Source organism: Dichomitus squalens (assembly GCF_000275845.1).
Source record: "Dichomitus squalens LYAD-421 SS1 unplaced genomic scaffold DICSQscaffold_10, whole genome shotgun sequence".
NCBI lineage: Eukaryota > Fungi > Basidiomycota > Agaricomycetes > Polyporales > Polyporaceae > Dichomitus > Dichomitus squalens.
The window spans coordinates 472,828-496,288 of record NW_006766892.1 but is presented as its reverse complement, the minus strand read 5'-3'; the positions used below and the strand labels follow the sequence as shown (position 1 = coordinate 496,288).

The window sequence follows — 23,461 nt, the reverse complement described above, 5'->3', positions numbered from 1 at the left end:
TCATCCCCAAGGTCGGTCGCTCCTTCCACATCCAAGCTGCGGCGTACGTTCAATTCTGACGCATCAGCATCCAGACGTAGTCCACCTGCTATCACTCACTCACCATCCAAACCCCAAACACAGTCAAGACCCCCCGCAGAGCCGACCACATCGACTGCTGCGTCCCCTACGCTGGACCCATCTAGTACACGGCGCCGTGTACCGACACGTGCCATTGTGGGGACGACGATAGGGGGTGTCTCAGCACTCGCCCTGCTATGCTGTCTCCTGTTCTGCAAGTGCAGGCGAACTGGACGACAACACGTGCGCACCGCCTATCGGAAGGAGGCGACTGAATCGACAACGGGCGCCGACTCGGCACAGCCGGAGACGAAATCCGTGTTAGATATCAGATATCATGCCACTGCTTGGAAGCCGCTGGTGCCTCTCAATATGCGGAGAGAGAGCAGCAACTCCCCATCCTCTGGCGCGGGGGTCGCCACTGTGGCAGCGTACGGCCATAGCTCCGATCCCGGTGCCAGCGTGGCAGCCGAGGAGACCCCTAGCCGCCATGCTCTACAGAAGGATATTGTTGCAGTACGGGAGGAGCTCGCGCAACTCCGCACGAAATTCTCTCGAGGAGGTAGGGCGGCATTCAACCACGTAGGATCTTGATGGGTCAGTACAACGCACTCACTAGTTTACACGGCGCGCTCAAGACACTGTCTTTCACTCAGATCCATCGTTCGCTAGCACTACATACAAACGTTAGTATTCCTTTAGGCTTGCATCTTACGAGTTCGGAGGCCCTCCTACCTTCATCGGGTCTGGCTGGATCGGACTAATCGAGGTACTACTATGTTCACAGTCAGTTACACTTCGACATATCAGACCCAATTCGTATCTTCCAGTACGCATCCACTCACGTAACGTGTAAAAGTAGTCTTGATGAGATAGCGTCAGAAGGAATAACTGGCAGTAGTAACCCGGGACGAAATCAATGAGAGCAGGCAATTGGCCAGAAAGTGCTAAGGACTTTGGACCCAAAGATGTTGTGGCCGCCCGATATGAGATTAATGGTGTCGGGTCAAACATGGTAGGCATCTTTTCAACATAGGCGCCTAAGGACAAAAGTCTAAGCGCTTGAGTCGACCACACCGTGACTGTGTTCCAGCATGCCACGTTCCTTTACTCCCATCTCGTCAGTATCAATATGGCGCCAGAGATTGCAAGGTATGCTTGGTACTTTGTGCTCACACTCAGCTGTCTGCGCCAGGCCCACAGATTACTTTCTGACATTGTAGCAATAAGAATACCACTGGCGGATCAGCGAGAAACTCGACAACACAGGAGGATATCATGACGTCCCTACGACAGATTGACGCTCCTGAGATATCCATAGAAGAAATTGGAAGATTGTACAAGGGTCGAATGGCCGATGTACTTGACGTGATCGCTCGCCACATCTCAGGCAGAAAAGGGGCTGCAGTCGCTAGAAGCGCCATTCAACAGTATGTGCCTGACTTGCACTGATAGACCGCATGATCAACGCGTTCGGTTTTGCAGAACTCGCGGGTCCACAACAGCCAAGAAGCCGTATGCTGACCTGGATGCTGATGCGCTGTTTACCAGCGTCCGGCGAGCGGAGTCTCGTCTCACGAACGGTCGCGTTTTGTTTACGGGCGCGCAAACCGCCCGGATGGAACAGATGCAGCCCTTGAAAAGTCTCGGTATGGCAGTATCCAGCATGCAGACGCGATTCCCTCTTACTTCATCCGATAGAACGCGAGAAGGGAGAGATGCAGGCGAAACTCGCGGAGAAGCGGACGACAGTCGTCCTACTCTCCGTCCTGGAGCGGAAAGCCAAGATACGCAATGAACGCTTTGCTGAGATTGCGAGATTACTCGACGAACTCCGGTTTGTTACCAGTGTCTGTGAAGAGTAGCCCAGCCTTACCAGCTTCCGACAGTCGTAGGAGCGCCAATATGACGCAGGTCAGCTTTGATGCCACCATGTTTGTGGTTACGTCCCACTAATCCTTTGTATCACGTACAGACTCATGTTGAAACGATCCCTCATCTAAGAGGCCCTACTAAGAGTCGAACCACGGAGCACACGCGAGACGCACTTGCGGTGAGCGTATCTATCGCCGCAAGGGGACACAAGCTGACAACTATACATAGGCTTTGCAAGCTCACGCCCTGCGTGCTTCACGCCTTTCTCTGCAACCCAACGATTCAGTACTGCCTTCACGGGTGAACAAAGCCAAGCAACGTCTCCTCTTGGCCGTCGCAAGATCGATGAACGCATCTGCAGATGATGACGAGGTTGCGACAATGTTGTGAGTGTCAGTGGCTGTCAAGCGATGATACGTCTGATTTGTTTTCAACATAGTCAAGCGCTGCGCGCTGCTGCGGAGGCCCAAGCTCGACTGGCCGTGCAATATCACAGTCCTCTTCCCTCGGAACCGGATGGAGCGGAAGACTTACGAGATCTGTCACGGCGTTTGGTACACTAATCCTTGTTCACATAGATCATTCCTGATATGAGATACTCCAGGATGAAAAAGAAAACCAACTGCACGATCTCGTTAATCAGTCCGCGGCGTTGACCCTAGCATGCGCACAATCATTTCAAATGGTAAGTCTTCATTCCACAGTACTACATGAGGTTCTCACATGGCACACAGTTGACGGAATTCGCCAATGAGGCCCTGCCTGCTTTGCGGGACGCGTTGCACGACGAGTCCAACAGCGCTCAAGGACATCTAGACATACTGCGGCTTTCCGTAGTCAATCGCAGCAGAGCATCTGAAGTCCCTGCGCACGCAGGTGTGAGTAGTGGCCTGGTTTGTGACAGACTATATCTCAATTGGCATCGAACTTCAATATCGATCCAGGCCTTCGAGGAAGCATTGCATTTGATACGCCGACGAGCCGCCGAATGTATGTACAGCGGACTCGTCATACACCCACTCTATTGACCCATTCACCTGCAGCGCAACAGATTGACCTGTTCCTTGCGCAAGCCGGAACCCTTATCGCTCCAGGACCTGAGAACCGGTATAAAAACCAAACGCTCATCAGTAAGTCCAGACTACCACGTGCGATTTGCAGACTATCTACAAGTTGTTGACTTCGCTTCTCAGGTAATCATATCAAGGAAGACATGGAGGTGTCGGAGCGCGTTGGCAAGTTGCTGGAGCGCAAGATGAAGAAGACGGAAGCGGGCCGCCTCCTTGTTGAAGACATTGAGAGGCTAGTAGGAGAGGTTGGTATCATCGCTGGGTCGCACATCTGATAGAGGTTGTACACTTCGTAAGTCACATTCTCTCTTCACTCCCATCCCCGCTCAGTCGCGTATGTCTCACGCACTTTCAAGTGTTTCCGATTGATCAATAGAGTATATTTGGTAGAGCCTAGGGCGAAATTCCTTGGGCTACTTGACGGTCGCTCGAGATTTAGACGCGATTATTCTGAGTGAAGTGGAGCGTGCGGATATTTGCTTTGAGCAAGTGTGTGTCGAATTTACTGGTACGGTGGTACCCCGGGTACCATGGGCGCCAAAAGTGCCACCCATCGCGCAGGCATCCCGCGGTGCATGTATAGCACCGAAGAGGGAGGTCCCTAAACACTGAATTCCGTCAAAGGAACTCACGACATAAACAAGTCTCTCTCCCGACACAAATTATTCAAGGAGCCGAGCAAGAATAATGAGTCAACGTGAAGAGATCATGGTATTACATGGTCGTGTCTTGCTCGATCCTCGCAGATGTGGTAAAACAGCAACGCCGGCTAAGCAGACAAGTATATAATTTCTAAGAGTCGCGCCGCCGCGGAGTTTATGTTGTGGGAGAGATGTCCAGCGGTGGACTTGACGCGACGCGACGTGTGGGCGCCATTTGTTGGACGCGTCAGGTGCGCGTCGGTCACGCGTGACTATTCGCGCCTGTGGCTCGTGAGCGCTCATCCTCAGAGCAAGCTCTCGGCGCGAAGCTGCTCTTGTCCAACTCTCGTCTCCCACTGTGAGCCAGCCTCTCAACCCCTGTCTCTTCCTTGATGCCACCCAAACGCAAGGCGGCGCCTACAGCGACGAATGAACAGCCCCCTCCTACACGGCGCAGGACACGAAACACGACAACCACCGACGATTCACAGGTCGCAGAACTTCCCCTTGCCGAGAGGACAAGACGACCAAACAAAGCAGATGAGGAGCGGAAGACAGTAGAGGGAGATGCTGAAAATATGACAAGTGTCGCGACGTCTACGAACCCCCCTTCACGAGTGACTCGAGCTCGTAAACCACAATCCACAGTTCAGGATGCACAAGGGGCTGAGCCTGTTCTCCCTCCGAAGAGAAGAGGGAGGCCAAAGAAGGTATGCGTTATATCATGTTATGGAATGCTTGGATACGAACATCCATGGTAGGTCGAACCGGAGGCGGTGAAAGAGGTGCATGCGCAGGAACCACCAGAGCCGCGGCCGCTGTCACCTATCCAAGAGCCCAAGAAGCGCGGACGGCCTGCAAGAAAGGTGCGTTTGGGTGTCGTACGCAACATCTCATCTCACATGCGAGCGATTCTGTAGACACAAGCCGCGAGCGAATCTCACCTACCTGCCGAGGGCTCTCGTCCGAAGCGAGCACGGCGGGGAAAGTCTCCTGCACCCAAAGCTGCTGCTAGCGATGAACAGCCGATGGAGGTAGAGAACGACGAGCCACATCAGGACCCTTCGCCCTCTACACCAAAGAGACGAGGTCGGCGCAAGGCCGTCCTACATCCAGAGCCATCGCCCACAAGAAATCCCTCTCCTGCCAAGGCAGCGGCCCCTCCACAACCTCAAGCGGAGGAGCCTGAAAGCTCTGAAGACGAGCTTCTTCTGACCCCCTCCAAGCGCGTCAACGTTCGGCCGACTACACCATCGCGCGCCGCGGGATCTGCTCGGGGAGGCACCCCTCGAATGATCATGCAGTGTGTCGAGATACTCACTCCTCGGCGCATGCTTGCCACGGTCAGACGCAACCAGGGCTCACCAGCACCGCCCCCGACTGCGTCTGCGCGCATACTCGCAACGGGTACGCCTAGGCTACCGGCTGCGTTCCCGTCGACTATCGGAAGCCCCAGTAAGCGTAAGCCTCCCCCTCCATCCGCTGGGAGACAGCGCGGAGCAAGGACACCTTCTCCAGATCCGTTACAGTCGCGTCTCCCGCATGTGCAGCTGCCAGAATCACCGTCCCGTGCTACACTACGGGCTATCCCTGCCTCACCGTCGAAGCGAAAAGGGAAGCAAGTGGAACGACCCGCCGACGAGTTGCCGCGGATCCTCCCTGATCACTTGCACCCCTTGCTTGAGCGCCAGAAGCGCGCTATCCTCAAATCGCTGCAACATCCTCCAGAGATCGACGAGATTGAAGTCTATGGCGAGGACTACCCGCCGACCAACAACGCCGCGTACGAGCAACTTAGCGAGCTGCTCACGGGCTCTGTCGTCCGCGGGGAGGGCAACAGTTGTATGCTCATTGGTCCTAGTGGAAGCGGCAAGACACAGGTACGTCTCTACCGCTTGTCTACTACGAATGCCCCTCCTCATCATGCGGTCCTTACCCTAGATCGTGGAGAAAGCGATCGCCCAGTTGCCTTCGAAACCCATCGTCGTCCGCCTATCTGGCCACGCGCAACACAACGATCGACTGGCGATCCGTGAGATCGCCTGGCAGCTTGCCCAACAGACGGGACAGTCTTTCCTCCCTAACGACCCGGAAGACGCGGAAGACGAGGAGCAAAGCGCACCTGCGCCCGCAGAGCAGCAAGCAGAAGGCGATGCAAGCCTAGATGCCGATCTGGACGTGGACGCCGATGGAGACGACGACGAGAACCCGTTCGTCGAACGCGCTCCTGCCCTACCCCCGGCCGAAAACGCACGGCTCGCCATCACGCTCCCCCCGCCCGCGCACCTCCTTGCGCTCATCTCGATGATCCCCACCCTTCCCCGGCCGACGATCATCGTCCTAGACGGCTTCGACCTCTTCGCGACGCACGCGCGCCAGGCGCTGCTCTATTGCTTGCTCGACACCGCGCAGGCCTGTCGCACGGGGACGGGGAGCGGGAGCGGTATGGCGGTCGTCGGGGTCACCGCGCGCGTCGACACGATCAACCTGCTCGAGAAGCGCGTCAAGAGCCGATTCTCAGGACGGATGATCCGGACGGCGTGTCCGGCGAAGATGGAGCATTGGGTGCAGCTCGCTCAGGCGGTCCTTGGCGCGTCCGTGGTGAGCGAAGGCGCTAAGGAGGGCGCGGACGAGAAGGAGTGGGGGCGCATGTGGGCGAAGGCGGTGGAGGCGTTCGCGGGGAGCGAGGACGTTGTCGAGGCGTTGAAGGAGACGTATGCTCTGACGAGGGACTTCCAGATGTTCCGACGCATCATGGTGAGTATGGTTCCGGCGCCGGATGGTGTTTGCGCGCCGCTGAACAAGCCAAACAGACCCGCTTGGCTCTGGACCTCAGCCCCTCGTCCCCATTTCCTACGATCGAGAAGCTCGACTCGGCCACGAAGAGCCAGCGGTGCCCACCACGGCTGGCCCCCTTGGACAGTGAGTGCCTTTTTCCGTCGCGCTTCCGCTGTGGCAAGCGCCGACCGATGCCCTCTGCACAGCGCTGCCGTATCCGGCAGTGTGCCTGCTCATCGCGTCCGTGCACGCGTCCGCCTCGGGGCACGACACGTTCACGTTCGAGATGCTACACGACGCGTTCAAGACGCAGGTGCGCACGTCCCAGTCCGCGCCCGTGCAAGTCGCGGGGGGCGGTGTCGGGATGGTCCGCTGCAGCCGCGAGGTGCTCTTTTCGGTACGTCCCCCCACTGTTCTGTTTTTCCTTCGGTCGCGCGTGCCGCGGGGCCATGCGAGCGAAGGCGAAGGCAAAGATGCTGATCGGCTGCGTTTGGATTTGGGTTGGGCAGGCGTTCGAGCGGCTGGTGGATCTCCGGGTGTTCGTGCCTGCGGCTGCGGCCGCGGGGAGCGTTGCGAAGGAGTTTGCGCTGCACCGGAGCGGGGTGGATCGGTTCGAGGTGAAGAAGGCGGTTGATGTGATTGGGCAGTTGAGCCTGAAGAGGTGGTTCACGAAGGCTTGACGGTCCAAACTCACTCGTCATTTTGCTATCTAATGCTGTCCTCTACACCGTGTTCTGTATCAATGTGTTCGACCCTAGAACTTAAAGGCGAGGTGTCGCGTAACCCTACGCCCTTACATCTCAGGAAGGGGGAAGATAGACTGACGATCTACGACGACTGAGCAAGGCAAACGTCGAGGCAGCTGACGGGCTCTCGACGACACGCGTCCTGCACGCGTCGTGTGGGATACACGCGTATAGGGTGTGACCCACGCGTGTTGGCGTGACTCCACGCAGATCGGGCGTTCCCACGCGCTGCTCGTCCTGAATAGGCCTTCGTCGACGTCTTAGCCTCAGCCTCCGCTTTGTCCATACCTTCTCTCTCACTCTCTTGCATCTACCACCACCACATCTTGCCCAGATATCTTGTATACGCAAATAACTCGCTGTAAACCCCAAGCACAATGGTATTCGGTTTCTTCGCCCGCAAGGCACAGCCGCCACCAGAGACGGTCCCCCTCCCGCCCTCCCCCACCGCATCCACATCCGTTAATGTGAACCCCTCACCACCCTCCAAGGTAGAGAAGAATGTTCAGCTCCGCACACCCTCGCCATCTGTTGAGTCTGCCTCGGTCGCAAAGGTGCGCTCCGCGTCCCCAAGCACAAAGATTGCCCGGCTCTCCATCGAAGAGCGCCAGGCCTCCCCCACCCGTCGAGGCTCCCTTCCAGGACCAAACCCTTTCACCGCGATCGCGCCCAACCCCGCCTTCGTGCCTCCCGAGCCGACCGTCGAGTCCCTCACCACGCACATCGCCGCGATCCCACCCAAGGTCCTGCACGCGTACGTCCTCGCGCGCATCCCCAACGTCCCCGAAGACACACTCCCCACCCTCGCCGCGCTCTTCGCTGAGCTCGCGCCCCCGCCGAAGGTGCACTGCGTGCGGTGCCACAAGGACTACGTCGAGGTCGAGAACGACGACCGCAGCTGCCTCGTGCCGCACGACGACGAGAGCGCGGAGGTCGAGCGCGTCGGGACCGCCAGGCGCGCGGGCCGCGTCCCTGGCACGGTCGGGGCGACCTTCGAGACGCTGTGGGGCTGCTGCGGGAAGGTCGTCGAGGGCGACGGCGACCAGGGCCCGCCCGACGGGTGGTGCTACGAGGGCATGCATACGGTGCGTCTGCGTCCTCCTCTTCCCTTGTTCCCCGCGCGCAGCGCGGCGATAAGCGTCCGGAGCGTGCCGCTCACCTGTGGGCGGGCCGACAGACGGACATCAAGCGTGCGCGGTTCCGCGCGGACTCGACGCCGCACGACGATAGGCTCGTCTCGTGCCTCCGCCTGAACTGCCACGGGATCCGCGCGACGATGCCGCGCGGGGCGCGCTCGGTGCGCAAGCGGCCCCGCAGCGTGAACCTCAAGGAAGCGAGCACGGAGGAGGACGAGAGCGAGGGCGAACCCGACAGCGGCGTGGACGAGATCGTCGGCAAGACCGCGAGCGCGTCTGGCCGCGGCCGGCCCAAGGGCTCGAAGAACAAAGACAAGGGCAAGGGCAAGGGCAAAGCGCGGGCGACCGCGGCGGACGCGGACGAGGACGAGGACGAACACGACCAGATGGACGTGGACGAGCCGCAGGCGGAGAGCGCGAGCGTCGCGGGCAGCGTGCGGGGCCGCGGACGGCCCCCGAAGTCCAAGACGCAGCCCCCGGGCAGCGCGGCGAAGCGGCGCGCGCGCGTCATGGACCCGAGGGTCGTCCCCGGCACGGATGGCGAGGATGACGACGACGTGCAGTCCGTGCGGTCTGCGCCGACGGCCGAGGCGCAGAAGCGGCGGGGGCGCGCGCCGAAGAGCAAGGCGACGATCTCGGACTCGGATCGCGAGGCGGAAGGGCATCCGCATACGCCGGCGAAGAGGGTCAGCGCGGGGAAGCCGCGGACGCGCTCGCTCAGCCGGACGCGGGGCGGGGACGCGAGCGACGCGAGCATGGGCGCGAGGCCGAAGTCGAAGGCGAGGGCGAGGAAGGTGAAGGAGGCGAACGCGCGGGACGACGCGGAGGCGGCGGATGGGGACGACGAGAAACCGAAGAAGAGGAGAAGGGTCGTCGACTCTTGAATACGCTCACGTCGCCTCCGTCCCTATGCTCCACATCTCTGTCTATCGTCCTTCCTCTTCGACGTCTCTTGTTTCGGTTTTCTTGGTCTACTTGCTGGTGAGACATGGTAAGTCTGTAGTGCTCTGGGTCGTGGCACACTCACCCTGACGTTACTGCATGTGTGGTAGGACATCACACCAGTACCTCTTATGCGCACGTACTTTATCCCGTAATCCCACTATTAGCCTGCAGGGTCGGGCGGCGGCGTAGCAGTCACTTATCTCAGCGTCCCGGCCTCGGACCTCTCAATATAACCCCAGCCACATCCACACAATCGTTCTACATGATCTAGCGTTCGCTGTATCTACTGTATCTGTCTTGCTGCTACTGCAACATTACGAGTTCACACCCATCGATCCACCTAACCCGCGCGCTTCTTAAGCTTTCCAGTGTGACGGCCCTTGTTGAAACTCTACCGCAGCTTCGCCGTCGACACAGCACCAAATTCATGGACCCCCTCGTGTCCCTGACTGTGGAACTCGATGCGGAAGATGAAGACTGTTATTGTTCCCGACCTCCGCATACCCTGAGTACTGGGGAGCGAGTGGCACCGGCGGAGTGTGCTGCAGCAGCCCGGGCAGGTCAATCGCCTTTGTTCTAGCACCTTATAACGTACGCCCCTCCGTCTTCCTCGCTTCTCATCCCACTTCTCGCCCTCCCTACCCTCGCGCGCGACGTGAGAGCTTCCCAGGCGAATCCTATATCAGTTAGCGCATCTGGAGCAGCAGCTCTCTTCGAAGTACGCCACTCCCTGCGAGTTAGAGTCTGTATACTGACGGTACCGACATCTGCGGACGATCCGCTTACGCCACCGCCTGTTCCCGCCCTACGTAACGCGCCGCGACGCGCTCCTGGATCCCACAGGCCGATCCCGAAAGACCCTTGCGATGGACCCCTCGAGCCCCGCACCCGACCAGCCGACGACCGCTGCACCTCAAAACGCCCCGACCGACGCGCTACCCTCCAGCTCCCCCAACGTTGCCCCTGCAGCAGCAGCAGCAGCAGCAGCAGAGGCAACAGCAGCGGTAACCCCCGCAGACCGTCCGTGGCTCACGTTCCCTCCGTTCCCCAAGCCCCCACAAGGCGTCGAGCTCGTCCCCTTCAGGGACTTCAAACCGCTCGGCATCCACATCCCCCAGCCCGTCGAGGACGGCGCGGCGCCCCCAGTCGAGGTCGACGGCCTGGGCATCGCGACGCTCACCCTGCGGGTGCACCACGACCTGACGACGATGGAGAAGCGCAAGCGCAAGAACGCGCGGACGAAGATCGCCCCGGACGGGTCCGTCGTGCCCAAGCGCTGGTACGAGGAGTGGGCGGAGGTCGAGCACCTCAGGAAGACGAGCGGCGGCCCCATCGACCCGTACGTCTGCCTGTTTTGTGTTGCTTCGCGTCTGTGTGCGGGTGTGTAGATGTGTGTGTGTGTGCTGACGGTGGCGGGACGTGCGTGGCGCAGGTCTCTCCCGCGCGCGGAGCGCCTGTACCAAGCTGCGGCAGACTTCAAGTCTGGCCGCTTGTTCTCCCCGAATCACAGCGTGAACCAAGAGCTCACCCAGTACTGGGACAAGGTGCGCCACTGCCGCTGCTCCTCTGATGCTTCCGCACGTCTACATGCTCACGCCCCGTATCGCCTTAGTTCCGTTTTTTTGTCGGGCTCATCAGCAACATCCAACCGCTCTCGGCGCGGAAGAAGAATGCTGCGGCGCGCGCGATGGCGGCGCAGCAGACGACCGCGGACGACGGCGACGAGGAGCTGGACGAAATGCCGAACGCCCGCCTCCCGATGGAGGCCACCATCGCGGTCGCGGAGAGCGCCGACATCCCTGCGGGGCCGGACGTGCTGCCCGCCAGCGGTCCCGCCAGGACGGAGGAGGAAAGGCAGCACCGCCGCGAGTACTTCCGCGAGGTGCGGGACACGAGGATGGACAGGTTCCTGAACGACCCGGAGGACGTCGTGAAGGTGTTCTTCTCGAACTACGCGAGTGACCGAGGGGATATCAAGTGAGTCTTTGGCCGGTCTTGCAGCAGCGACTGTTCCGTCGAGGCGTGCTCACACACTCTGTGCGTTGTCCAGCTCCGAGAAGTTCTGCGCCAACGCGCCTATCCTTGTTGATTTCTTCCTCAAGTTCCTCCAGCGCAACCGCGTCTTCCCGGAGATTGACCGCCAACTGCGCAAGGCGATCGCTGTCACGGAGTTGGCGCAGAAAGAACTGCCCCACGCGATCCTCATGAACAAGCTCATCCCGGACGACTTCGGCACTGGTTGTAGGGAGATCTTTGGCGCAATGAACGGGTACAACATCTGGGCAGACAATTCCACTTCTGGCGACGAGGCCGAGGAGCAACGCGCTACGAAGAAACAAAAGACTGACGATGCCGATGCTGAAGCCAACAATGCCCAGACCATGGCCGCGGAGACCACAGAAACCTCCGAGACCATCGCAAAAGACGATGATCCTGCGGAGGACCCGGAACTATTGGCAGCCAAGAAGGCGGAAGAGGCCGCAGCCCTGAAGGCCGCGATCGGGGGAGACGAGCCGGTCGAGGTCGAGGTGATCGACGCTGACGACGCAGGCGCAGGCTCGTGGGGGAACGCCGCGACGACGAACTGGGGGGACGAAGAGGAGTTCTGGGGCAAGTCGAACACGGCGGAGGACTGGGACGCCGGCCCCAAGGTCAACGCGATCCACAAGTTCCTCGGGCCGACGACGCTGCCGCTCACGCACACGACCGGCGTCGTCGAGCGTTCGACGCGGCGGATCAAGAGCAAAGTCGCGCCGCCCGCACCTCCGACGCGGCCCCAGCCGAAGAAGGGCAAGGGCAAGGCCCCCGCCGAGCCTGCGCCTCTGCACGACCCCGATGCGGTCGAGCGGGAGCTGGATGCCAAGTTGGCGAAGCTGACGCTCTCAGCTTGGCCCGTGTACGCCGTCAACCCCAACGCGGACGTCCAGAAGCCCCGCATCCTCCCCGACTCCCGTGGGGCGGCGGTCCTAGACGACTTCGAGGGCGCCGAGGTCGCTCCTGGTCCCGGCACGCCACATAACCCGTTCAAAGACGACATCGTCGTCTACGTCGATCCTGATATCGCAGACAATATGTGGGTGGGGATGAGCATCGAGGGCGTATTTGTTCAGCTTGCGCGTGTTGACCCCAGCGTCCCTATCGAGGTCAGCCTCGAGCGGTTCAACAATCCATGGGGCTACAACAAGAAAGTAGCCGACGGAGCCCCTGGCGTCCCGGTCGCCCCGACCAGGATCTGGTACATGGAGGAGGTCCGTGCCGTTTTGCCCAGCTACCATACCGAGATGACCCCTCTGCCGACGGACCAAGATGTGTTCGGGGAAGGGGACGATGAGCCTTAATGTCGTCGCAATAGTTACTTCCATTCTTGACGGATTCATACACTGTACGATTACTAGTGCACCTACATTGTATATCACACCCACTGTGCTTTCTTGGGTACCCCTCCATAGCACTCGCAGGTTACATCAGAAAGCAGAGCGCGTTCACAAAGCATCCGTGACAGTACAAGACAGAGGTAAGTTACGCTCCAAGGGTGGGCTCGATCTCTCCAAGAAGCATAGTAGCGTCTTTGCTCCCTGTCAAGACTAGAAATGATTGTCAGCACGGCAACTCATGCAAACCACACGGACAACGCTTACTGATGGGCTCCTTCGGGTGGAAATCCACAGCTGTGACGGTTCCCTTGTGGCCAGGTAGCTGGGAGTCAAAGTAAGCATTCGCCGCCCGATGAAATGTGTTCCCGGTGCTTACCTTATAGAGCACTTTTCCACTCTCTACATCCCATATACATACGGTACGGTCAGCACCTCCCACTCCAACTCTTCTTCCGCCGTCGTCCTTGCTCCATGCACCCCGCAGAAGAGTGTTCTCGAAACCGGCGGGTGCGCCCATGAGAACCCGATGTATGCGATTCGGCGATGGTGAGAACGGTCGGACGTCGTGAATGATGGTCTGAGAAGAGAAGGAGGGGGAGAGGAGGTACTGGCCGTTGGGTGATAGGGAAAGGGATGTGGGCGTGTCGGTATGACCCACGAGGGTATATACCTCCTCGTTTTTGCGAAAATCGATGACCTACCGAGATCCACACACATTGAGCGCGTCTACCAGAGTCCAGGAAAACAAACATACGTGGATTTCGTTGTCCAGCGCGCCCGCATATATGCTCGCCCCGTCCGCACTCCATGCGACGGACGTGATCGGGCACCCGAGCTCGTACACGCTCACGGGCTGCTTCGGGCCCTCGTCGCCTCCCTCCCAGATGCGTATGGTTCCGTCGTCACCGCCGGTGGCGACGAGCTCGACGCCAGCTCCTCCTGCGAGAGTTCTGTCGAGGGAATTAATGATACCTCGGTGAGCGTGGAGTTTACGCACACGCTGGCCAGTCGTGAGGTCTGTGACGTTCAGAGTGTGGTCGGCGGAAACGGTGTAGAGGACTTGGGATGCCAGAGACCACTGGAGGTCGAGGACGGGGGCTTTGTGGAGGTTGGATATTAGGCCATAGTTTGTGTTAGGAGAGTATGTGCGCCATAGGGCTATTGAGAACGTGCGTCGTGATAGGCATGAGGTTCACGTTCCCAGGGACGTTAAGGTCGATGTCACTCACAGACACTGCGGTCCGCTGAGCAGGCAGCGATATTTTGTCCGGTAGGGTCAAACCTGCAGCTCAGAATTTCGGCCTATGTGAACCGAGTGTTCAGCTGCTCGGACGAGGAAAAATGCACATGTGCAGGCGTACCGAATGAGACCCAGACAGGCTAATGATCGGTGCCTCCAAACTACTCGTTCGCTTAACCGTTCGGATGAGGGCCTGCTGCCTCTCGTCGTTGGATGAGGATATAGCAATCTGTGTATTTGGCGCAGGAGAGCCAGAGCGCGCGCGTTTGATGAGGGCACCACCCGGTGGCGAAGCGCTGCGTTTTGACATGGCAAAGAGAGGTGAACGCGACGGCGAAGACAGTGAGCACAGTGATGGACGCGACGAGCGCGAGCATGCGCGACCGTGAACGCGTCGCTTGCCACAGCCCATAGCACGATTTCGACCTCCGCTTAAATCTAGCCCTGACATCTTTCCAGCGCTTCACCAAGTACCACTTTAACAGGTTGTTTACAGGCCACGCTTCCAGATCGTTCCTTCTACCAACTGGGTGCGATACCAATGATAACTATGATACAAAAAGGTGCGGTATGATACAATTCTCTCACAGAGTATCCATCAGGAATTACGGGTGCTCGAGGAGGTATCCCCCGTCAACCGCAACGGTCTACAAATGCACATTCAGCACTCAGAGGTTGACAACATCAGACCTTTAGAAGCCTTACCTGACCATATGCGTACTCGTTGCACGCCAGGAACAAAGCCAGTTGCGCCATGTCCTCGCCGCGCCCCGGACGACCAGCTGGGATTCCCTTCGTCTCTCCATAGTCGGGGCCAACCTCCATTCCCGACTTGTTCGTCTCGTCAGAATCACCCGCTGTGCCATCAGTTGGTCAGCTGTATGTCATTACCTCCTCTAAGCGAGTACACGTACTGGTCATCTCGCTGGGGAAGATACCGGGGGCGATGCTGTTCACGCGGACCCTCACACCAGGACGGCGGAACTCCTGCGCGAGTAGGGTGCTGAGATGGATCGTCCCCCCCTTCGATACGTTGTACTTGAAGTGGTGCTGAGTTGTGCGGGTGATACCCGATATCGACGAGATGTTGATGACGGTGCCCGTATGGTCTTGCCGTTGTGCGGCCGAAAGTAAAGGGACGAATGCCGCAGAGGTGAAGAAGTACCTGTGTATATGCGCGCGTAAGTAGGCACTCCGTGTCTCATGCAATGGGAACACCTCTTACCCTATGACGTTCGTCCTGTAGACTTCCTCCCAGTCAGACAGGCTCTCGTTCCAGAGCTGTTCCTTCAGTGCCTGGGCAGTCTCATCCCCCTTCTCGACGGAGCTCGTGCCTTTGCTGATGCCAGCGTTGTTGACCAGGACGTCGACGTGCTTCTCGTTCTTGGAGATTTCGTTAAAGAGGTTGTGGATCGAGTCCTTATCCGTGCAGTCGGCCTGGATGGGTATGATTTGACCGCGAGGGTGGAGTAGGGACTTGCCCCACGTCTTCGCAGCGGTCTCGAGAACCTCCTTGCGGCGACCGGTGATGTATACGCGTGCACCGTTGTTAGCGAATGCTTGGGCAATCATGAGGCCGATTCCGGTACCACCACCGGTGACTACGGTCACCCAGCCCTCAACGTTGAAGAGGTGGGGCGCGGCAAATTTGGAGTTCTCAGAGGCCATGTCTTCTCCGGATATACTTGCAAGTGGTCTGAAACGGAGTGTTGGTGGAAGTGTACGAGGAGCAGCAATGGTTGGTCTTCTAAGAGCGGAACGGAATAGAGAGAACATAGCTCGGAATCGCACGCTTTATACCGCACATCGTGAACTCAAGTGGGCGCGTTATGAGCGTAGGACGGGTGCCGATGATGTCGTGACTGACGAAACCCAGACACCCTTCTCGGTGGAGCTGTGATCGAGGAGCCCACAACGTGACATGTTCCCGTCACTGCCATCAGCTGGCATCCCAGGCAAGAGCGGCGCAGGGCCTATGTAAGTCGTCAGACAACTTCAGCTAGGCATTGTTGGAGTGCATGAATACAACATGGCGAAAGACAAACTATTGACGCTGCAGCAGTGACGCCCCCTTGCAATTAACAGGACCCTGCAGGAATCACTCGACAACCTCCTCCTCGATCTGCTCGATGACCTCGTCGACCCAGACCTCGATCTCCTCCTGCTCTTCTTGCGGCTGCTTCTCCTTCGCGGGCTCGACCTTCTTCCCACGCTTCCGCCGCTCCTCCGCAACCTCCTCCCTGCAGCGTTGGCGCCAAGCGTTCCACTCGTCGATGAGACGCTTGCGGTGCGCGATGAGCTCCGCACTGACGTTGCTCTCCTCAGCGGCGTCCTCCTCGTCGAAAACGCGCGAGTACTCCTTGAGGTTCCGCCTGATCTGCTTCTGCTGCTCCTTGGTGAGCAGTGATGGTGGGCGCGGGCGCCACAGGAATTGCTTGAAGCGGTCGAGGATGTGCTTCTCGAGCTCTTGTCCGCGGAAGTCCCAGATCGCGTACCCGTTTTCCAACTGTAGAACATGTCCCTTTTAGTATGCCTTCCGTGACCGAGAAAGATCTGTCCTCACCGTGTGCCTCCATGCACTAGCACTGGTGGCGATGTAACGCCCACTAGGGTCCCACTCGGCGTCCGTGAGCGCGTAGTGGTCAGCGGTGCCGAGGTGTTGAATACCACTACCCCACGGCGCACCCTCACGACGGGTCTCGTCGACGCTGAAGTCAAGGTCCCAGAACTCAAGCTCGGACTTGCTCGAGGAGCCGACAGTCGCGAGCACGACATGTCGACCACGCGGCGACCAGCGCACGGTGTTGCTTGTCCGTCCTGGGAGGGACTTGAGCAGCTTGAAATCACCCTTGCTGCGCTCGTGCTGGTAGAAGCTAACATCGGTCTTGATTGTGATACCAGGTCCAGGGTTGCCGAGGTTAGGATCGCTACTTGAGACGAGCGCGAACCGCTCGCCCTTTGGTTCCCAGGAAAAGTCGGTGACGGTGTCTAGAGAGGTGGCATCAGCGTCGGCCGTCACGACATGCCATGTAAGATAGCTGACCCTTCAACTCAACCACTTCGACGGGGAAGTCCTTCTCGCGTACGCGAAAGATCTCGAGGTTACAGAAGATAGACTTCTTCGTTTTTGTGTGGCGATCGACTTTGACGCACAAGAAGTCGCCCTGGTTTTGCCAGTACAGCTTACACTGCACGTATCGAATGTTGTGAGCAAGGGTCCGAGCGATTCGAAGGAGAGTACGCACTTCGGATACGTTAAACAAGTTCTTTTGCCGTAAGGTCTCACGACTAGGGAAACTCATTAGCGACACACGGGCGGGCTGGTTCTGCACCTCCGGCGTCCAAAACGCGAGCATGTTCTCCCTGGCCTTCTTCGGTGTCTTGCCCGACCCAGCCTGGTTTTCCTTCTCTATCTCCTCGCGGTCGCGGTCGCCAAGCGGACGCCACTCGAAGTCGACCACGCCTTCGATCTTGATCGACTTCTTACCTTGCAGACCCATCCCCGGCAGCTCGTAGACGGAGATCTGCTGCCCAGGTGTCACGCGCGCGACGTATTTGTCGTCCGGGCTCCACTTGAGCGCAGGCCACGCCATCTGCTTCTTCTGGTCGTCTCCCTCGGGATACACGCTCGGGAACGTGCGGAGGAGGTGTCCGGTCTTAATGTCCCAAACGGCGATGTTGTTTCCCTCGTCCTCGGGCGCGAAGTACTGCGGGCCCTGCTCGGCGCCCTCGCGGACGACGATCGGGTCGTACGACCAGGTGACGAGGTACTGTTCGTTGGGTGAGAAGTCGATAAGCTTGACCAGGGGGTGCGCGAAACGCGACTGCGGCTCCCATGAGGGACCGCCCCAGAGACGCACCCCTTGTCGGTGGAGAGAGGCGAAGTAGGTGCCCATGGGCGACCAGGAGACGTACAGGTCCGTCCAGTTTGGTTTGCTGTACGCGACCTCGCACTGCGAGGGTTTGCCGTGCCAGTGAATCTCCACATCGTCGCCGCGGTAGGTAGCATACTGGTCGCGGCCTTGAGGGTCGCCGAGCCAGGCACGCAAATGTTCCTATCCCAGGATTACTCGCTGATCGACCCAATGCACCCGAGGTGACTTACCTTAGGCTTGTACTCTTCTGGCGGAGGTTCGACATACGTCTCATCGAGGTTGAGGTATCGCTCGAAGTCGGTGAAGCGGTTGATGAGGAAAGTATGTCTCGCGTCGAACGGGTGCCCGTTCATCGCCGCAAGTGCCCGGGAAGCATCATCGGGGTTCTTGAATTCCATGAATATGTAGCTAATGGGTAGAGTGAGTCCATGCTCCTACACTACGGATTCGGGTCAACGTACCCTTTGCTCTTCCCATTAGATTCGTTCCATGGCACGGTCATATTTTCCGGCTTGATGGGGCATCCTTTGCGCGAGAAGTCCTTCGATATCTTCTGAAGAAGCTTTTCAAGTTTGGACTTGTCGATTACGGGTACACCATCGACGACTAGGATGTTGTCGAAGCTCTCGTCGTACTCGACCTGATATCTACGCGGGAAGTCAGAATTTTCCGCAAGCTGATGTAGATCACGCAACGTACTTAGCCTCGATGTCAGAGTAGTCGATATCTTCATCATCATAGATAGTGCCGTTCACGCCGTTGTGGGCCATGGTGAGCAGGTAGGTGTTTAGTGCAGTCGAAAGGAAAAATTGGGCATGGACGAAGACGCAGAAACCCTCTCTTAGGGTTTGTCTCTTTCAGGTAATGGGCGTCTACGACCCACGCTCTCGCCGTCCGATGTGGCCGTTTCTTGGATTGTAACTCACGCAAGAAAGCAGGAGGTGGGCCACTACTCACGCAACTCATCCTGACTCATCAGTGTCATTGGTTGTGTCTTTGGACAGCATATCGAGATGCAACAGGAAACTAGATCGGAAACAAAACGAGAAAACGGGGACGAGGGGTTCGCAGATTCGTGACGACTATCGAGGCAGTAAAGTGTTCGGGGACTGACTGAGAGATGTAAGTAGGACAGGACAGATGTGATGCGTACGCGATGTGTAGTATAACAGATACCGCATGCTAACATAGGACATAGTGGGTAAAGGACAGAAGGCGACGTGAAGGCTCAGAGCGTCATAAAAACGCGAAGTGGACATTCGACAGCCATAGGAGTTGTATATTAACCCAGATGATTGAACAAAGCCAGAAGGAGAGGTAGGGATAGTTGTTGCGAGATAGATACGTGACGATTGCGTGCGACATTAATTTAGTGTGCGACCGTTTGCGACTGCCCGTTCTCGTGGTCGTCGAGGGACAGGCTGGCGAGCGTCCCATTCAGGTCACGGATCCCTTCCTGGCCCTGAGCTGACGAGCTGTACTCCTCCTTGCGGGAGTCCCGTCGGATAGCTTCTGGCCTCGCGATTGGGGCTTCCTGGCGGCTGGACGTGCGCGCGGGCTGGAATGTCGTCGAAGCCGGGGAATCACCAAGGAATGTGAAGCGTTGAGTAGCGCTCGAAGAACGTGCCGCCTGCGTCGAAGTTGGAGATACCTTCCCATTCGCGCTGCCGACCTTCTCGTCTTGATTGGGGTTCCACGGTGAGTAGTTTTTGGGCGTCTGCGAGAGGGATTGGCCTTGCGCAACAGATGCGTCATTGCCCGCACGTTCTCCGAGGAAATTTGGATCAGGGGAGAAGGGAGAGAAAGAAGACGACGTTGCGGAATTGCCGGACTGGCGTGGAGCGAAGACAGGAGGAATGAATGCGTTGAACGACGCCATGCGATCGCCATCGACGTCGTTGAGCAGAGCAGCTGCAATCTGACGCTCGTTACTCACATTCTCCAATCCAACTCCGGTCGAGCTACTTCCGCTGGCTAGAACGTTCGTCAGGCCAAACTTCTCTATGAGCTGGATAGCTTGCTCGTGGGTGAGCGTCTGCTGCTGCTGCCCCTGAGGCTGTGGCTGCGATTGTTGGTGGGGTGGTATCGGCAGACCCTGCACAAGGCTAGTCTGCTGCAGCTGAGTCTGATACTGTGCCTGGAATGCAGCAGCTTGAGCAGCTTGTGCCGCAGCCTGAGCAGCTTTGTCTACGAACTAGTGAGTATACGCGGATAGTAAGCCTCGCGATGCACGTACATTGGCTACGTCCCCAGCTCAACCTAATCCTACTACCCCCAATTGGGAATCCCTGCATCTTCTCGATCGCACGCTCGGCGTCGGGCTTCCGCACAAATTGCACGAAACCACAGTGCTTCCCCACAGGAACCTTCACCTATACAACTATACTTAGTACGACGCTGATGATCGGCAATAGGTAACACTGACATAGTGGATCTCGCCAAATGGCGCAAAAAACGTTCTCAGGGTATCTTCGGAGATCAGTGGGGATAGCCCGCCGACGAAGACCGTCGTGTTGTATGGATCAGAGGACGTCAACTGTTCGCCGTTCGGACCGATCAGGTTCGACAGGATGGCACGGGCCTGGGCGTGGTGCTTCCAGGACTCCTCCGACAAATTGTACCGCTGCGCCATGATTTGGTCGTTAGTCTGGTGGACGAAGGGCGCAGTGATAGACGGAACAGCAGTGCTGTTCGACACTGTCGACGTAGCCGACCCGTTGGCTGCGGAAAACTGGCCGATCTTGAGTGCTTCATCGGAGGAAGTAGATGCCAATGTCGACGAAGACGTCGCACTCGTACCAGAACTCAACGACGGGGCGGACAACGACGATGCCGACCCTGAGTTCGAGACCCCCGTGCTGGTCAGGGAGTTATGGGAATTCGATGCGATCGCACCACCAGCGAGGGGCGCCGAGACGCTCTTGGTAGGGGGCGCATTACCGACGGGCACAGAATGGCCCGTAGAAGGGTCTTGACCATTGTGTGTCGGTGGAGCCGACACCTGGGGGAACGGCAATTGCGACAAGTCGAAACCCGTCATTCCAGGGGCTGGTTTGAACTTCGCCGTAGCAGGCGAAATGCGCACTAACAGTATGAAGTTAATACACTGCCGAACCCCACAAAGAGAACTTGGACGTACTGGGTCTCGACAAGCAATAAAGCCCGTGCATCTCGATGAGTGCGCGCTGCTGATCCGCCTCGTCTGTGAATCTGAAACGCGATTTGTCACTTTGCATTCAGGCGCATATAGCCACCTTACGCACCTCACAAAGCCGTAACCACGCGAGACGCCAGTCACCGGATCCAACATGATCTTCGCGCTTTTGCAACTCAGGAAAGGACGGATGAAGCGCGGCTCACGATCGTTCCGAAGACCCAGCACAGGGTTGCGGAAGACAGCAACGAGATCGGAATTTGACACCTCTGGAGCGAGATCACCAACGAAAATGCTGTACTCCTTGGGATATTGAGGGTTTTGCACGCCGGGAATAGAAATGGTCTGGCCTGGTATACTGGTCGAGAGTGGGGCCGAGGGGATAGACGAGGCCCAATTAAGCGAGAAAGGCTTTGAGGAGTTAGGCATGATCATAGGCGAGCTGCTATTGTTGACCTGAGACAAAACCGACGCTGCCTGCGCCTGCGTGGAGAATGTCAAGAAGCAGTAGCCGGGATTGTTCGCTTGCTGTCCGGTGATAGGGTCGGGAGCTGGCCGAGGGACCTTGATGCTGATAGGGTCCCAACCCATGAGGTTACAAACCTGCTTGGCGTATTCTTCGTCCATCCAGGGCTCGAGTTCACCCCACCAGAGGGTCGTGCGAGGAGAGGAAGTAGCGGTGCTGGGAGAAGGAAGAGACTGGGGTTGCGCGGGCGGGAGCTGGACGGACAGTGGGCTAGAGGACTGCTGTGGATGGGGACGCTGGTTGAAGAAGGGATCGCGGGCGTCGCGGTCGAGGAAGGGCGGGGTGGAGGGATGGAGGGGAGAGGTGTAGAGGTCAGGGAGGCCGCGGGGGGGAGAGGGGCGATGGTGCTGGTTAAGAACCAAAGGAGAGACGACCGACTGTTGAACTTGTGAAGACACTCCTCCGCTCCCTTCCCCGGACGGTCGCCCCGCGTTCGGCGCGGCCGAGAACGACGTCGGCTTCGAATTCCAATTTCCTCCCGCCCCGACGCCGATTCCTTGCGCGGGGTTCAGCATCCTCGGAGCCACAAAGGACGGGAAGCCCGCTCCGGGCATCGCATTCGACGTCAACGGCCGGCGATCCGCGGTGAAGGGCGGCGGTGGCGGCGACGAGCTGTAGGAGGTATTGTAGAATGTCGTCGCGCCGTAGTCCTGCGGGCCCAAGTCCCGCGCACCCGACGCGGAGTCCCGCAGCCCGTGGCTGGGCATGAAGTCCCGAAATTGGCCTGAATAATCCTGCGCACCGACGCCATGCTCCCCGCTATTCCGGCCGTCGAAGGCAGGGTGATCGTAGTCCTGGCCGTGAGCTTCCGGGCGTGACATGTCGAATTCGGACGTGAAGATCGGAAGGAGTACTGCAGATCGGTGAAGGTGAGTTTCGAGAGGGTTGACAGGACTTCTGCTCGGGTGGAACGTCGTCGAGGGGGCGAGAAATGACAAGAATCGACAGCGAGACTGAAGACAATAAACTCGATGCAGAAAAAAACAAGCAGAAAGAGCTATGCGCAAACGACAAGTCAGCGACAAACGGAGGAGAGCGATTCAGAAAGATAAAGGCAGGGATTTCGACAGCGATGCGACAAGAAGCGAAGACGTCCCGCAGGACGCTCGATGGGGTACGTTTTTCTAGGAGGGGTGACCGCGGTGAGGGGAACGGAGACAAGGGAGGCAGCTTGTGGTGCGGAGTACAGATTGCGGCGGAGTTTCCGGTGCCCGACGCCGCCCCTCTATCCTCCACGAGGATATCACTGGTGATCGTAAGGGGCGGGGGCGCTTTCATTCTCCGGTGCTCGGCCAATATATTCTAGCCCTTTCTTGGGCAAAGTGTTTATTGCGTTTACCTCGCCCGATTGCGGCTGCACCCGCAGCTGGACGGATCATTTGGTCAATTGCAAGCGTGCAAACGCCTTGCTATTCTTCCACCACAGCCTCCCCGACTCATACGTAGCTCTCGCTAGCTCAAAGCGGGTGTGGTTCATTCCAGCTATGCGTCAGTCGTGGTCCGTCAATGTTCCGGGCGAGACTGGCTGCTCGCAAAGTGGGTCCCTATGGGTCCGCGCTCAAAGCTGAGTGTGCGTCAGATACGCTCGCATGTGGCCGAATCGGATGACGAGGTGGTAGGCCGACTTCCTATTTGCGGAAATGCTGCGCTACCTCACGTCATTGCATGCGTGGTGTGAGTATGCCTCCCGACTCCAACCAAACTGCTGCAGGCAAACTGCTGCAGGTGGCTGCTGGCTGTGGGTGACTCACGCATCATCCTGAAAACACATTTCAGGCCTTGTACTCCCAAGCGAGCGCATTGTGTCTGGAACCCGCATCGATAGGATGAGATCATCATGCAGCTGACGCACTTTGTGCCGATTCACCACCTTGGATCACCTGCCGAACGCAATCACTTGCTGCAGAACGCTCCAGAATCCATCCTTCTCCACTTGCACATCGCCGCATGGTGTGAGGACTGTGCACAGGCTGCCTCGCCTCTCCATGCTGCATTTGGTCAATGTCGTCCGAGCGATATATGCGCCGGTGAAAGTGTTCTC

The 23,461-nt window shown here is 58.3% G+C and overlaps 8 protein-coding genes across 8 annotated transcripts; 4 read left to right on the top strand and 4 right to left on the bottom strand.

Annotated features, from left to right (window-relative positions):
• Positions 1 to 1,223: 1,223 nt before the first annotated feature.
• Positions 1,224 to 3,436, top strand: DICSQDRAFT_154670 (uncharacterized protein). The gene is made up of 12 exons (XM_007364923.1): positions 1,224 to 1,490; positions 1,546 to 1,709; positions 1,762 to 1,897; positions 1,950 to 1,974; positions 2,036 to 2,113; positions 2,164 to 2,321; positions 2,375 to 2,489; positions 2,540 to 2,620; positions 2,670 to 2,925; positions 2,979 to 3,065; positions 3,129 to 3,297; positions 3,362 to 3,436. Exons 1-11 carry the CDS (start codon positions 1,339 to 1,341, stop codon positions 3,278 to 3,280), a joined length of 1,404 nt encoding a protein of 467 aa, XP_007364985.1. The 5' UTR covers positions 1,224 to 1,338; the 3' UTR covers positions 3,281 to 3,297; positions 3,362 to 3,436.
• A 1,541-nt stretch (positions 3,437 to 4,977) lies between these two features.
• DICSQDRAFT_58535 (uncharacterized protein) lies at positions 4,978 to 7,104 on the top strand (the record flags this gene model as incomplete). The annotated part of the gene is made up of 5 exons (XM_007364922.1): positions 4,978 to 5,526; positions 5,588 to 6,403; positions 6,460 to 6,568; positions 6,631 to 6,791; positions 6,934 to 7,104. The coding sequence occupies 5 exons, from the start codon at positions 4,978 to 4,980 to the stop codon at positions 7,102 to 7,104; spliced, it is 1,806 nt and encodes a 601-aa protein (XP_007364984.1).
• A 443-nt stretch (positions 7,105 to 7,547) lies between these two features.
• Positions 7,548 to 9,190, top strand: DICSQDRAFT_169303 (uncharacterized protein; the record flags this gene model as incomplete). Its single annotated transcript, XM_007364921.1, has 2 exons — positions 7,548 to 8,255; positions 8,348 to 9,190. 2 exons carry the CDS (start codon positions 7,548 to 7,550, stop codon positions 9,188 to 9,190), a joined length of 1,551 nt encoding a protein of 516 aa, XP_007364983.1.
• Positions 9,191 to 10,117: 927 nt separating this feature from the next.
• Positions 10,118 to 12,589, top strand: DICSQDRAFT_146544 (uncharacterized protein; the record flags this gene model as incomplete). Its single annotated transcript, XM_007364920.1, has 4 exons — positions 10,118 to 10,590; positions 10,684 to 10,795; positions 10,864 to 11,228; positions 11,302 to 12,589. The coding sequence occupies 4 exons, from the start codon at positions 10,118 to 10,120 to the stop codon at positions 12,587 to 12,589; spliced, it is 2,238 nt and encodes a 745-aa protein (XP_007364982.1).
• Positions 12,590 to 12,770: 181 nt separating this feature from the next.
• DICSQDRAFT_146543 (WD40 repeat-like protein) lies at positions 12,771 to 14,175 on the bottom strand (the record flags this gene model as incomplete). The annotated part of the gene is made up of 6 exons (XM_007364919.1): positions 12,771 to 12,835; positions 12,890 to 12,947; positions 13,002 to 13,322; positions 13,380 to 13,783; positions 13,855 to 13,927; positions 13,987 to 14,175. The coding sequence occupies 6 exons, from the start codon at positions 14,173 to 14,175 to the stop codon at positions 12,771 to 12,773; spliced, it is 1,110 nt and encodes a 369-aa protein (XP_007364981.1).
• A 295-nt stretch (positions 14,176 to 14,470) lies between these two features.
• Positions 14,471 to 15,533, bottom strand: DICSQDRAFT_58923 (NAD(P)-binding protein; the record flags this gene model as incomplete). The annotated part of the gene is made up of 4 exons (XM_007364918.1): positions 14,471 to 14,512; positions 14,571 to 14,722; positions 14,780 to 15,030; positions 15,091 to 15,533. The coding sequence occupies 4 exons, from the start codon at positions 15,531 to 15,533 to the stop codon at positions 14,471 to 14,473; spliced, it is 888 nt and encodes a 295-aa protein (XP_007364980.1).
• Positions 15,534 to 15,853: 320 nt separating this feature from the next.
• DICSQDRAFT_135858 (translation initiation factor eIF-3b) lies at positions 15,854 to 18,548 on the bottom strand. Its single transcript, XM_007364917.1, has 7 exons — positions 18,440 to 18,548; positions 18,202 to 18,387; positions 17,971 to 18,148; positions 17,111 to 17,920; positions 16,909 to 17,053; positions 16,429 to 16,853; positions 15,854 to 16,371 (listed from the first exon to the last, which is right to left on the bottom strand). The coding sequence occupies exons 1-7, from the start codon at positions 18,508 to 18,510 to the stop codon at positions 15,964 to 15,966; spliced, it is 2,223 nt and encodes a 740-aa protein (XP_007364979.1). The 5' UTR covers positions 18,511 to 18,548; the 3' UTR covers positions 15,854 to 15,963.
• Positions 18,549 to 18,730: 182 nt separating this feature from the next.
• Positions 18,731 to 22,429, bottom strand: DICSQDRAFT_135856 (uncharacterized protein). The gene is made up of 5 exons (XM_007364916.1): positions 21,004 to 22,429; positions 20,880 to 20,950; positions 20,166 to 20,824; positions 19,977 to 20,112; positions 18,731 to 19,927 (listed from the first exon to the last, which is right to left on the bottom strand). Exons 1-5 carry the CDS (start codon positions 22,239 to 22,241, stop codon positions 19,110 to 19,112), a joined length of 2,922 nt encoding a protein of 973 aa, XP_007364978.1. The 5' UTR covers positions 22,242 to 22,429; the 3' UTR covers positions 18,731 to 19,109.
• Positions 22,430 to 23,461: the final 1,032 nt, after the last annotated feature.